General features: G+C 41.8%; 1 protein-coding gene across 4 annotated transcripts in view; it reads right to left on the bottom strand.

Annotated features, from left to right (window-relative positions):
- The window catches only part of ARHGEF3 (Rho guanine nucleotide exchange factor 3), a 786,720-nt gene that overhangs the window by 16,044 nt on the left and 755,486 nt on the right, over positions 1 to 15,190 (bottom strand). For all 4 annotated transcript variants that reach the window (XM_069206461.1, XM_069206462.1, XM_069206463.1 and 1 more), the window contains one exon: positions 5,873 to 6,040. In XM_069206461.1, coding sequence (XP_069062562.1) covers positions 5,873 to 6,040 — 168 coding nt within the window. The remainder of the gene's footprint in view (positions 1 to 5,872; positions 6,041 to 15,190) is intronic.

Below are 15,190 nucleotides of genomic sequence, written 5' to 3' on the forward strand. Positions count from 1 at the left end.
CAAGGGCTGTGCTTCAGGAAGTCTGATCACCAGCCCCTTCCTAACAAAGTCTTCAATTAATTTGTAAAGGAGGCCTTATCACCATCCTCCTCACACCAGTACCTGCATCTCCAACCTCCAACCACTGGAAAGCTGGCAATACACTTCCACTGTTAACAGAAGAAATCATTTCCCTCCATCTTGTGCCAATACATGGCACTGGCATTCAAATGAATCCCTCTGCTTTGTATTTATCACTTTGAGCCTAAAGTGAGGAAAAACATCAGAAGATGTCCACTCCAGTATTTGCAGGATCTCATTTCCAATGTGTACTTTATTTGCACAAGTATCTTGCCCTATTGCTATGATCTTGAGGTTCCAGCCATTACCCTTCTTTTCCAACCCTTGACCTGATCAACTAACCTGACTGGTATGTAGTCTAGCAGTAGCCTAGCAGTGGACAAACCGTTTGCCTAATTCTAGTGCTTATCAACAGTAACTAATATAGCAGAATCGTCGTATGCAAATAATGTTGTTTCTTTCTACAATCTTGTGTCTTCAAACCGTATAGTATCTCAAAAATATCCTCTATGTACCCAAACTTTGCCATGAAAACCTTACTTTTAATTAAAGCTTCTGATTGTCGCTCCTCCTTTTCTCTTTCAAATGTCCCTCTCCTTCCTTTCCATCATCTGCTTGCCTTCCCTCTCTGAGCATAACAAACTCTGTCACATGCATGTTTCTCTGAAAGACATACCCTTTTAACCAAATAATACCTAATCTTCTCTAGCCCATTTATGAGTCCCACCAACCGTGTGCATTCTTCATCACCACCCAACCCCCTACTAATGATCATAACAAACTCCTAATTAATCCACCACATTAAAACTGGAGGTAATGCATGTGGTTGTTTTCTTGGGCACATAGGACTGATCCCAATAGCCAACAATAACCTATAATACTGGAGTAACCTCTAACCTTGGTTCCAAAGCAGCGTGTCAAGGATCTAATTAATTTCCTGAGCTCCGTGCCTGTTCACTGAAGATTGTATTGTGTGCTTAACAGCTGCCAACACTACTTGGAAGTTGACATGTGAACTTCCTTCAGCATCTGGTATACTTCAAGACCACAGTCTTAGTAACCACCAGTTCTCCGAATACTCACCTCTTTAGGCTGTCACCATACTTCCAAAACTGTTTTCTAATTTAGCACATAATGTCCCTTTTTACCTTGAGCATCTTTTGGCAAAACTCACCATGCCATTGTGTCAATCATCTTTTAAAAGGGATTATCTGTTACAATGCTAATCCTGTGTTTTTCTGTCCTGTTTAGAAAATCTCCTCCTAATAATGTATACGTAAGATGCATGACAGTCAGACAAAAGTGTACCAGTACAGAATAAACTTTTTACCCTATTATCCCAAATTATGTGCCATTAGGTGCCTAAAAGAATAGAAATTTAGAACTTGTAGCTCGAGAATGGCTTTGTCACAGCTCCATGAACTTAGTTGAGGTTTACACCAAAGGAAATGCAACTTACCTTTGTTAACAATATTTCTGGTGGATACATAACCTTTCTGCAGATTTCTTACCCTAAAACTATCCCATTAATCTTGAAACCTTTCCACAGCAGTAGCTCTCCAGTGCCGCCAGGTGGGACTATGCAGTTTCATCCTGAATGTCCTCATATTCAACATGTTATCTCTCTGCTGACGTTTTCTGTATTTTCCCAACAATTGCTGTTCAGATTGCTGTTTAGAATTACTGTTTAGTCCTTCCTCAATATGTCTTAGGTGTAATCTCATGTTTTGGATCAAATGAATGCATGATGCCATCATAACCAAATGTTTCATCACTATCCTTAACGTAGAGCCTGAGATGATTGCCTGCAAGGGGCATGTTCACAATGTTGGCCTGTACTTCTGGTTTAAAGCCAGAAATGTGCTTGACAGTGCCTGGTGTGAGTTGTCTACTAGCTGTGTTAGCTGCGTCTATTTCCACTTTAAGGCATGCGTTTGCAATGTTTTTGCCCCCCTCAACGCCTGCCTGAACCCGTTTATGGTATTTCTCGGGATGTAGACATAAGGTCTTGATGTTAATGAGTGGGTCGATGTCATCATCCTTTTCCCTTTTCTTCCACTAAACATCACTGATGTTGGAGTTTTTTTTACTATCTCTGTGGGACTTCTCCTTTATGATTGCCAGCTCCCTCCCCTTTCCACCTCCAAGCTCAATCGGGCCATCTTTCAGCACCACCTTCCTGTATGCCTTTTGATCCATTACAATGGGAAATCTCTCAGGCTCTTTTGACTTCATTTCTTTTGGCGTCAAAAAGGCTTGCTTTTTTGTGGCTGTATCTTCTTAGCTTCAGAGGCAGCTTGGATGATTTGTCTTTTGACAGCTCAAAATGTTTTTTGCTATGGGGCACTGCAGACGTGGGGCTTCCTCAAACCCTCAAAATCTCCTTCATCAACATAACATTTTTCTGCCTTTTTATCTCAAATAGTCCTGCAATGTTTGTCATTGTGAAATGGGCAAGTAAAACCCTGTACCTATGAATAAGGTTTTTTTGTATGTTATAAGTGAACAGAATTAACAATCCTCAGACTCATGGTCAATAAGAAAGCAGAATATGTGTGCTGGATGTTTGTTACTAAAGGATAACTTTGTGCGCCAGCTGGATCAGAATTTGACCATGCAAATACTGACGAATGCTGTTGAGGATTTTCAGGGAGCACAACTTCATCAATTATCATTCTCTGACTCTTTTGAAGTACCCCCTGGTAATATTTCCGAAAACCTCAATCCAATGCTGAGCACCAAAAACCTCACTTCAGTGTCTAGCATTTAGCTCCAATGTTCCCTCGAGCTTTTCACTATCTTTTAACGTTCTCATGAAAACTTTTTCCATCTTATTGGGGAGCTCCTTTCGCTCACCCAAAGGGGGAAAAAAAGAGTCTAAAATTAGGCATTGTGGACTTACAGTCGATGTCATACTCAGGCTCCCCATATGATGACAATCACCAAGAGCGGGACATTTTTTTGTAATCTAACACTTCCAGGCCCAACCACTAAATGACAGAAGTACGCACAGCGTCTGGCTTTAAAAGTCACTTTACGCTGTAAAATATCTGCCAAAGGCATGTTATCAAAAACAGGCTTTCATCTTCTATGTAACCACTTGAACGATTTCTTAAGACTTTAAGAGGAGTGCTGTAGACAGCTCTGAGATCAATGTCTCTGTTGCTGTCAAAGGCAGCACCGAACCAATGGGTCATGGCACCACTGCATCCTTAGACTTCTTCTAGGAAAGCCTTGGGGGAGTGGAATTCGGAGTTACCAACCAAGCAGGTTTGGGTTCTCCTTTGGTGGTGGCACAGAGGATAACAGAGCTGTCCCAAACAAGTCCAGCATCACCAGATGGAAGGCCTTGACCTGTGCAGGGTTAGTTTATGGAGTCAAAAACTATTCCAATATCAGGATTTTACCTGCTGATGAAGAATCTGGCATCAGAGAACAGCATGAAGACTACAAAAGGTCCCAGGAGGGGGTTACTTTCTACAACAAAAGTAAAAAGACTTCTCCTTCCTATGGTGCTGTTTGACAGATGATCTGTTGGGAGATCATTTCATGTCAAGAGACTTTCTTGAAAGTGAAGGTAAATGCTTCTGCACTTGCCTGCGGGCTTTGGCCAAAATAGCCTGGCCTCCCACTTCAGATGGCTTTCAGGTGCATCAATGAACAGTAGTTTTAGGCTGCAGCATCGTGTTCCAAGCATAAATACTACATAGAGCTATTATGTGGATCCTACATGGACATCCTGTTGCAGAATCTGCAAAAGGGTGGAAACCATCAAACCTTAGGAGTAGGCATTTGGCCTAGATACTGCAAAAATGCTGAGGAATTTTATGAGGGAAGCACCTAAGGAGCTACAGACGTGGATCAATGAGGTAGGAAAAAACAGAAACTGATGCCAGCAAACTGGCTGGCACCTAATATACTCTGATGTCATCATATCTGATGAGTGGTGGCATGATTCAAGCTGCATGGTGCCACCAGGCAATGATGGAGACCAACTGCTGGAGAGAAGTTTCCAGAGAATTATGGAGTCTGGAGAGATTTTCATAAGGTCAGAAACCTGCAGGAAGATATATCAACCACAAATATTTGTAACACATTTCTCTTTGGGGGACTGGGTTTGTATTCTAACACTTCCTGTGTTAGAGCTTATTTGCAGGACATTCTCAAATCAGTAAAACATTCAAGAGAATACACTGTCAGAACATTTTGTTAGAAGATGATGACACAGAAGAATCTATTACCTTGGGAAATATTTTTTAAATAATCATAGTAGAAACCTCTGGTCTTGGTCTGAAGAGTGGATTCCCTAGATAGAGCAAAGGAATGCACTGGCTTCATTAAAGTGACAAACGTGAATATTATCCACCCTCTGTCTCTAATCAGCTTGGAATTAAAATTTACTGGTTGTTTGCAGCTCTTGCTCCTACAACTCTATTATCCATTCAGAACAAGCTAAACATGTAGTAGATCTCATCAGATCTGAGGCAGCAGTGTTGTTCCTCGGAGTGGCATTATTGATGTTTTTGCATCGTCTTTATAGCAACTTCCAGTCTAGTCATAACGATAAAAGAGAACTAGATAGTTCCAGTCCTGGGTTTGAAAGTCCGTGCTAATGTTGACAGACCATTACTTGATTCTCTGGTTATTCTCTTTCCCATGGCTTCAAGGGGGGGTACATTGTGTCTGTTACTATCTGTCTTCTAAAATAAAAAATGAACGGAAGCTTAATACTTACCTACATGTATTCCATAGAAACTTGTTTTCTTTAGTTTAACCAAGAAAATCTACATTCTATAATGTGCATTGTTTCTTTACTTTGGGGACTGATATCAGTGAGATACACCACCCCAAACTGGCAAAATGTTCTTGACAAAAGACTTGGGGAAGCCTCTAAGTATAACATCTCTTGTGATCAATGTAGCTTTTCTTTAAAGGAACTGTAAGCTAGTGTAATCAATTAAATGTTATTAGACCTGCAAAATATATATTAAGATGGAGTATTGCATTGAATTACAAGACCAAACAGGTTCCTTCGCCAGATACCACAGATCTTCCAGGGTAGGGGACAATGAGTCTACCTCAGTTTAAAGAGAAATATTCTGATGATAGTTCCAGCAGCATTATATTTCAAAACCTAGATTCGCGATGACCAGTTGTTCTGGATTTTGAAGTGTGGGAGGAGGCATGTATTCCATCAAGCAGTATTAGGGCTCAAAATTAAAAACTACGGGGACATGATACTATGTGCTCCACCCGACCTCCATGTTACATTTCTAACACTGGTTTTGGCCCTGGGAATGGGAATTCCAACTTTAAAGCTTGATTCTGTCTGCTTTAGGTAACCCCTTTCGTTTCCACTCACAGCCTCCTTACTTAAATGCTGGAAAAGAATTGTCCCAGCAGTCATTAACTGCCCACATTAGGACAATGCAAGAGTATTGGGGTTAGAGGGACATTGTGAGTGATGCATTACTGACTGCGCCTTTGCTAGAAGGAGTGCAGGTAAAAAAGGTTGTAGGGTATTCTAGAGCCTATTACTGAGGCACCTGGAAGGCTGGGCCTGCAGGAGAACCATTAAGGTAGGTGTCATGAACAGATTGCTGCCAACTTGGGTAGTACGTTTCTCTTTCATGGGGTGAACAAAAATTACAAAACTGTGTAGAGTGTGGTGGAAGGGAGAGAGTGGGAGCAATGCCATGGGAGGAAAAAGCACCATACAACTGTCCATTTAAGAGAAACAAAAAGTCAGTTATAACATGTAAATATATATTATATATTTTAGCGATTATAGCAATACAGCTAGCATTCTTACCGCCCCTCTGTTGTTCTTCAGTTCACCATGGCAGCACAATACTCGTGAATTGTCAATCAACGGATCATTTTGACCCTCCAGATAAATAAGCCTTTCTTTGTAGTATTGGCATTCTGATTCTCCAGTCTTGATATTGATTTCTGCCACTATCCCCTGAATAATGTTTATCTGTATTTAAAAAAAAAGTACAAATTCATAGTACAAAAGATTTCTGCAAAATCTGAGCCACATATTTGCTCAACTGTTCAAAAGAAAATATCCATTGCTCTTTTGTATGTAACAGACAGGAACAATTACTGATAAAGGGGTATATAAAACAATATTGCAATTAATAGAAACCATATGCTAGTTCAATAGGACTGGTCTTGCAGACAGCAATTTCCAAACAAACAGTATTAAAACCATATCTTTTTTGCCACTGCAAAACGACCACATTAGCATTAAAGCAGCGTGTAATTGTATATCATGGGAAGATTTCACTTCTCAAGTGCGTGACAGAAAATCCCACCCTCTGTTCTCCCCAGGCAGAAGGACATTTAATATGGTTGGCTTTATCTCCTGTGCTGTTATTCCATGAGCATCTTAAGTTAATGCGGGGGTCAACGTGTGGACAAAACCACCTTCTTTTAGGACGCGGTCGACCTTTCATACAACAGAAATTGCTATCAGTTTCCATACAGGATTACTTTCCAGGGGAGACAAAGTAATATTACAGGTCAGCTTTTTATAACTACTTTGCAACTCGTCATCAAAGGAAAATTGTCCTCCCTGCTTACTTATAATTTTTTTATTGAATACCACACCAATGACAAGCGGGAAGGTAAGCACTCTCACTTCCCCACAAAAAATATCATAATCTATGATGAAGCTTCAGAACGCACAACTAAAATGCGTGCAGCTGCAAAGCGCAGGTCACTTAGCACAGTATCAGGTGAACCATGAAAGCTGTCGGGCACTCACGGGCCCCTATTTTTCAGACATTAGTGAAACTGTATCTTCACTGACAAAGGCGACCTGTCTGATGAAAGCTCCTTTGCAGGCCCAACATTTTAGCTTTCATCAAAGCTGTATTGCAGAGCCTTTACAAAGAGTTTAGGTCTGGCTATGTCCTCATAACTACTGCCTTATAATCCTTACACGCCTCTCGCAACAATAAAAGGATCTTGTGAACGCATTTGCTGCTGCCCTTATTATAAATATGCAGGATTTCAAGCCACTCAAAGGCTTAGAGGGCAAGCAAACGAGAACGACAGTGCACTGGAACTCAAAGGATTTTTGTGTTTGTGCATGGCATGAAATTGCATTAGTCGCGTAACAGGTGAAACTTTACTGTATTTCTATGCGGTAAAGTCCTCTGTGTCTGCGTTCAAAACAAGATTAGGTAAAGTCAACAGATCATGCCTTTAAACGCCATTCAGTGACATTTTAGATTTGCCAAGGCTCGTTGTCGATGCTGAACAACATTGGCTAAAAGAAAAATAATATGCAGCGATCATTTAAAATATACACATACACACACAGATATACAGACATACACACACACACACACACGTATATATATATATGTACACACAGACACACACACACACACACACACACATTTCATTTTCCAAAAACAGAACTAAGTCAGTGCTTCCGAGCGTCGGGAAGCAAGTAGGGGGAGGGGAGCAAGAGAGGAATTATGAGTGAGCAAGTGGGTGAGGTAATTAAAAAGAGCAACAAAAAGCAGAGGTGGACAGAGAGGAAGCTGAGCTTGGGGAGGCAACCTAGAGCATGGAGCAAGAATGTGTGGAGAGAAAGCAGCACGAGGGAGATAGATCCCGCAAACTCAAGCGCTGATGTGGAGTGCTGAAAGAAAAAGAAAAAAGTAGATCCCTTAGGTCAGTTGTGGAAGGATAAAAGTCATCTAAAGAAAAGGATGGTAATGAAGCTATGCTTTAAGGGAGGGACAAACACAACAATAGGAAGGAAAAACATTGAATGAGAAGCAAGCCATTGAGACTGACAAGAAAGCCAACTAACGATATAGCAATAGGCTGACCAAGAGCACACTATGGAGACTATTCACAAAGGTAGCTTACACTTGTAAGTAATTTACACTTGGAATTTACTCTTACCCAGCTGAGTAACTTTATTACTTTGGGCTTGCGGGTGCGCTCAGGTGGGGAAGTGTCAGAACAGTTCATCCTAAATAGGGGAACCAGAAAGGGGCTGCTATCTGTCCCCGCTCTGGTTTGTGCTCACAATGGAGCCACTAGCTGAAAAACTGCTGAGTCATGGGACCCTGGGGGATCAAAATCTGGGAGACCACCCATATTGTTTCTCTGTAGGTGGATGACCCTTGATATATCTCCGACAGCCTATATAATCGGTACCCATACTTCTGCATGTGATGCAGGAGTTTGGAGAAATTTGTGGGTTTTATGTGAACCCAACTAAATCCAAACTATACCCATTGGGCTCCTTGACTGGGGTTACAATGCAGGAGCTCCTGAGGTTGGGCTTCCTTGGTAACTGAGTGCTGTCTGATATTTGGGGATCCTGCTGGTGCCCACAGAGGAGTCATACTATGAGCTAAATACTGGTAGGGTAATGAGAGGCGTGCATGCATCAGTGGGATTCTGGAAGGACTTGCCTCTATGCTTAATGGGTAGAGTTACACTTGTGAAAATAATATTCCCAAAATGTCTCTATGTGCTAAAAGGCACACTATATACGATCCCCAGGCAGTAATTTAAAATTATTGATAGCCTTATAGTTGATTTATTATAAGCCAACAAACGGAGATTCACCATTCTGAGAAAGACATGGAGGCTGAGAAGCCTAGCGGTCCCCAACTTGGAGCTCTGCTATATAGCAGCGCATCTTCAACATGCCATTCACTGGCTTGACCCTCAAGACTTGTTAGAGATATCCCTTCTGAAAGGCTCTCATACGAACATTGAACATCCAGTGTTATTAATGTCTTGAATTCCCCCCGACACACCTTATCTGATACGACAGGTCTCAGAGATTTTTTTGAGAGAGCGATTAAGAGAGTGATCCGATGTGCGGCATTCACACCAGAACTGCCACTGTGGTATCTGCAAAGGTTTTGCAGTATAGTGGAATCTATGTCTGTACAATGTGGATGTGGGGGATGTTATTCACTAGGTGACCAGTACCCGGAAGGACGGTTCATCACCCGGGATGACGCAGTGGAGAACTTTTCCCTTGGAACTGGACAATATTTACAATATGCTAAAATTTCGGCTCAGCACAAGAGATCTGGCCCATACTACTAGATGCCCCGTAGTGTTCCAAAACCCTAGCCACATTACTGGGAATGGCAGGGGACTGCCGCCTGATTTCCCACCTCTATAGAGCATTGCGCAGCGATCTTTCAAAGACCCCTCTCTCCATTAAAGCTAAATGGGCTGGGATATTAACTGAACCTGTGACAGAGAAGGAATGGTTAAGTATACATGAAGGGGGTCTGTACAGTTGGCTTCAATGCTAGGTTTGAATTAATCCAGTACAATTGTATTCACCAAACCTACCTCTCCCCTAGCACATTGCATGTCATTTACCCTATCTGTTCTGATAATTGCCCCCGGTGCGATAGCCCAGCAGCAGATTTTCTACATATGGTCTGGGGCTGCGCAATCCTAAATCCCTTTTGCCAGGCAGTACTGGACAGTCTGAATAGGGCTTTTGGATGGCAAGTGCCACCAGAAATACGACAGGTACTGTTGGGTCTGATCCCTGCCCCCTCCAAGAAAAAAAATAAGTAGGAGGTGTGTCCAACTAGGCTTAGTATTAGCTAAACGCTGAATAGCTATACAATGGATGAGTGCAGAGCCCCCTAGATATCAGGATTGGCTAAGGAATGTTTCTTAATGGGGAACAACTGCAGGAATCTGTATGAAACATGTCCGCAAGGATGAGAAACTCGAAGATTACTTAAGAGTGTGGACAGCCATGCTCACGGATCTGAGGCTTCATTTGGGGATGCAGATAGAGATACATGTGTTTAAGCCAGATAGCGATAGATGTGTTTGATTTTTGAGGGGTACAGCAGTTTGCACGGTCTCTGAAGATGTAAAAATTCCTGTATGGGGAAAATTTCCACAGGAGTGGGTTAGGGTGGGGGTTGTTGGGAATGTTTATTTGGACTTATTGTTGGTAAATTCTTACTGTTTCTAAAATGACTTGGATGGTATATGCAGTGATTAAATAAAAATCACTTCTAAGTACCCCCTCAAAAGAATTAACTACTTTGGGCTGTTCACATTACCTGAGTGTAAAGGTGTTCAAATGAGTGCACTTATTGGCTTGGCAAAGTGTTTTTGGCACGTTGTACACCAGTGTGGCTACTGTTCCGCTTGGCTAAAGGTTAGTGGCATGGAGTGTCATAGAGTGGCGTGGGCGAGTAGTGTTGTACAGTGAATTTATTGGAGCACAGTGACTTTGAGTCGAGTAAGTGTAGTACATTGTCGTAGTGGGGAGTAAAATTTAGCGGTTCAGTGGCAGAGAGTGTCATAGAGTGCAGTGGAGTAGAGTGGAGTGGAGTAGGGTGGAATTGGTTTGAGTGGATTGAGGTACTGGGCTGCATTTAATTGGAATACAGTAGGGTGGAGTGGATTGGGGTAGAATGGGGTGGACTGAGAGGACAGTGGTGGATTGAAGTGAGGAGGTTTGAAATGAGGTGAGGTGGATTGAATTGGTGGGGACTGGAGTGGGGTGGATTATATTAGACTGCAGTGGGTGTATTGAATTGGAGTGATAGGATTGGGTTGGATTAGGGTGGGGTGGATTGGAGTGGGTGAATTGGGGTGGGTGGAGTGGTGTGATTGGGGTGGATTACAATGAACTAGAGTTGGATTTATTGGATTGGAGTGGGTGGACTGAATTTATTGGACTGGAGTGGGGTGGATTGGAATGGAGTGGTGTGGAGTGGACTATAGTGGTGTGGAATGGAGTGGGGTGGATTGGATTGGAGTGGGTTGATGGGACAGGAGTGGGGTGGATTGGAGTGGAGTGGGGTGAACTGAACTGGGGTGGAATGGACTGGGGTAGGGAAGGGTGCATTGGAGTAGATTGGAATAGAGTGGGGTAGATTGGAGTGGAACTGGATGTGGTTGGTGGATTGAAATGGGGTGGGGTGGACTGGAGTGGGGCAGACTGGAGTGGGGTGGATTGGGGTAGGTTGGATTGGGGTGTATTGGACTAGAGAGGGGTGGATTGGAGTGGAGTGGAATGAATTGGATTGAGTCAGGTTAATTAGATGGGGTGGATTGAATTGAAGTGGGGTGAACTGGAGTGGGTCAGACTGGAGTGCGGCAGATCGTTTGGAATGGAGGGGTGCAGATTGTTTTGGGCTGGAGTAGGGCAGATTGTTTTGGACTGGCATATGGCATATTGTTTTGAATTAGCATAAGGCAGATTGTTTTGGATTTCGGTGGGGAAGATTGTTTTACATTGGAGAGTGGCAGATTGTTTTGAATTGAAGTAGGGCAAATTAAAGTGGGGCAGATTGTTTTAGATTGGAGTGGAGCAGATTGTTTTAGATTGGAGTGGGGCAGATTGTTTTAGATTGGAGTGGGGCAGATTAGAGTGGGGCACATTGTTTTGGATTGGAGTGGAGCAGATTGTTTGGTATTAGAGTGCTAAAGATTCCTTTTATTGAAGTGGGGAAGATTGTTTTGGATAAGAGTGGGGCAGATCAGAGTGAGGCAGATTGGAGTGGGGTAGAATATTTCAGAGGGGAGTGGGAAGATTGTTTTAGAATGGCATGGGGCTGACTGAAGTGAAGCATATTGTTTTGATTAGAGTGGAGCAGATTGCTCTGGATTGGAGTGGTGCAACTTGTTTTTATTGGTGTGGGTCAGCTTGTTTTGGATTGCAGTGGAGGAGGATGTTTTGGATTGGAGTGGAGCAGATTGTTTTGGACTCGAGTGGGCCACATTGTTTTGGATTGGAGTGGGCAGATTGTTCTGGATTGAAGTGGGGCAGATTGGAGTGGGCAGACTGTTTTGGATTGCATTGGGCAGGCTGGAGGGGGATAGATTGTTTTGGGTTGGAGAGGGACAGACTAGAGTGCAGCAGATTGTTTTAGATTGGAGTGGGGCACATTGTTTTGGACTGGAGTGGGAAAAATTGTTTTGAAGTGGAGCTGGGCAGATTGGAGCAGGAAAGATTGCTTTAGATTGGACTGGGGTAGATTGGAGTTGGGCAGACTGTTATAGAGTGGAGTAGGGCATATTGTTTTGATTTGGTGTGGGGCAGACTGGAGTCGGGCAGATTGTTTTGGATTTGAGTGGGGCAGATTGTTTTAGATTGAAGTGGGCAGATTGTTTTGGATTGGAAAGGGGAAGATCGGAGTGAGGGACACTGGGCAGATTTGAGTGGGGTGGGTTGGTAGGATTGGAGTTTGGTTAAATTAGGGTGCGTGGTTTGGATTGAAGTGGGGTGAATTGGATTGGTCGGGGTGGATTGGATTAGTCTGGGGTGGACTGGATTGAGTGAGGTGCACTGGATTGAGTGGGGGTGGATTGGTATGGGTGTGGTGGGGTGGACTGGCGTGGATTGGAGTGGGGTGGGTTGGGATGTACTGCACAGTTATGTGTTAAAGCATAATTTCAGAAACTACACATAAGAAACAATGTTGCTTTGCAACATTTAGAAAATGATAATCGTCATCTTTTGAGAGCAGTGCCCACGAGTAAAAAAAAAAAACAACATGAGTGTAAAATCAGAAAAGAAGACTTAGCAAAATAAAAGAAACAAGTTAACTATAGAAAATAAAACTTCGGAATTTTGTTTATCCTGCTGGGCAGGTTTTTGCCTGTCACACACCTTCTGTGTGTAGGGCCCTATAACTTAAAAAACTTAAGTACCTCAAGCACATCAGAAGCAGCGGATGGGCACTGATTAATCTGAATCAGTCAGTTCTTGGTCCCTGCTCCACAGACAAATATCGATATGATGCTAGGCCTGCAGTGACCAATTAGGAGGCTCTAAATACGACTGTCACGCAAGCCAACAAATGGTAAGCAATGGGCGGGCTCTAAACCCACAAAGATTACGAAAGTCTCGAAAAGACAGTGCATGCACTGTCTAGCCCAGACCTCAAAATGGGGTGGACCAAAATGTATGAGTGTAGGTTACTTCTGCCAAAAAGAAATAGTATTTATTACAGCACCACACAGAGCCAGTAAGTAGGGACTCAAAATAAAACCACAGAGGAAATAATGTTAAATTAAATTCTTTAAGATAGTTAACATATGAATAAATGTTAAAAAAAATCTAAAAAACTTACTTATCGTTTATTTATGAAGTACTTTAACAACATTTTTGAATGTAATAATCAATGTTAGATTAAATGTTAATAAAAATAAAAATAAATTACTTTTAAATAATTCTATATATCACTTTAAGTAATCAATGTGTGGTGAAAAAAATATTGTTATTATAGGTGGGAATATTTTTTTAATTCAAACTTCAACAGAATAATTTTAATTTAACATGGTGCTGCAGCATTTTTTTCTTTTGTAACACATTTAAAATAAATATAAACAATTAACTTACTATAATATTTAACAGAAATATGTTTTGCTTTATCTTTTTCCAAGTTTAATAAACTTTTTCCTATATTTTACCATAAGGAAAGTGGTATTTACAATATGATTTATCAAAAATATTTTACTAACTTTTAAAAAGTTTATTGTACTTTTTTCACTTTTCCTACACTGTGCCATAGGGAGAACTTTAAACAAACTAGCTAAACAAACCTTTTTGCATTCAAAATGTTTATTTTTATCTTGACAAGTCTTCCAACCACACTCAAAGCTGCATTTTCCCAGACTCACAAATACTCATATCATTCACGAAAGGGGCAATAACAGGTTAAAATGTTGCCCATCTATGTTGCCCATTCCCTAAAAAACATGTTTGATTACAAAACATACATTTCCCATACATCTGACCATGTACAGGATTGGAAAAAACACAATATTGAAATTGTCTAATTGAGTGGATATTTCAAATATTTCGGTCCTCTTGCCAGCAGTGTTAATATAACTCATCCTAAAATTGCTGCTCAACAGATAAAATGTAAAACAGGGGAAACGCCGAAAAACTATGTGGTCGTTTGTACTGCAATAAATGTACATTTTTATGGAAGATCGAGTTGCACATAAATAACAGGTGGTCGGGATTATGCACATGGCAGTTTAGCGCTGGTTGACCTCTACTAAAGAAACAGCAGTGAGACCGTTTGACCGAGACATGCCATTACATTTGCATCCTACCACCGCGAAGAGCCATGCAGTTAAAGAACTCTTCTCTGGCTCATTTGTTTATATTTTATTTTACTTTGTGGGTTTGTGGGACAGACGTCAGTTTTCCTGTCAGAGGAATGTCTGGTCAGCAGGAACAACAGCCTGATTAAAGACTTGACAGCTCACTGGATTCCTTGATCGCTGGGCATTAGCCTAAACGTCAGAGTTCCGCCAGGATGTTTAAACAGTGGGGATGCCTTTGATCCTGGAATGCATCATCCAATGTCTAATCCAGTGATGGATGTAAGCTTCACTTCCTCATCCTACGAGCTCAAAGTCGAAGGCTTCTAGACAGGGAAGGCTGGCTTGGTACCGTTGAAGCATACTGGGAAGTCCTACTCAATAGCGACCGTCTTCAATACCGCCGCCTTTGCTCCATAAGGAGGTTGTGTTTGGGGCCTGCAGAGCACAATAACTATTGCCAAACCGGTCCCCTCTCACTTGATGCCCAGTTGTCTGCTCCCACTGAGAATCCCAAGGATGCAGAGTTTGAGGAAAGAATCCATCGAAAGCACCCCATTAGCCATGTTACTCCTTCCATCCACCAGATCTAATCAAAGTATCTTTGCTATTTGTGTCGGCTTACATACACAGGGCTACTGCAATTGCGCAGTTTGGCCATGTTTTCCTGCAGTATTATGGATTTAATGCACTTGTCGCATTCACTTTCTGCTGCACAAGTGGCAGATTTCTACAACAAATATTTCTGGGTAGAACTGATCAAAAGTTACTGAAAGAAAGTGCTACTCGTGGTGCCGTGGATGACAAAGGGTAACTGGTCACCTTTCAGTTGTTGAGTGCTGTATTCAGTTGTTTAAAGGGTACCAATGCGGTGAAACCTTTGCCCATATAGTGACGTGTTAAAACAATTAAACAATACTGCCTCAGAATGCCACATTATGTATCGTTGAATGACCTTTCTGTCCATATAATTTTGTATAATAATTTGGTTCTACTTTTCTGTACAATTCCAATGGTCCTGAATTTACAACATAAG

Source organism: Pleurodeles waltl, chromosome 9 (assembly GCF_031143425.1).
Source record: "Pleurodeles waltl isolate 20211129_DDA chromosome 9, aPleWal1.hap1.20221129, whole genome shotgun sequence".
Classification (NCBI taxonomy): Eukaryota; Metazoa; Chordata; class Amphibia; order Caudata; family Salamandridae; genus Pleurodeles; species Pleurodeles waltl.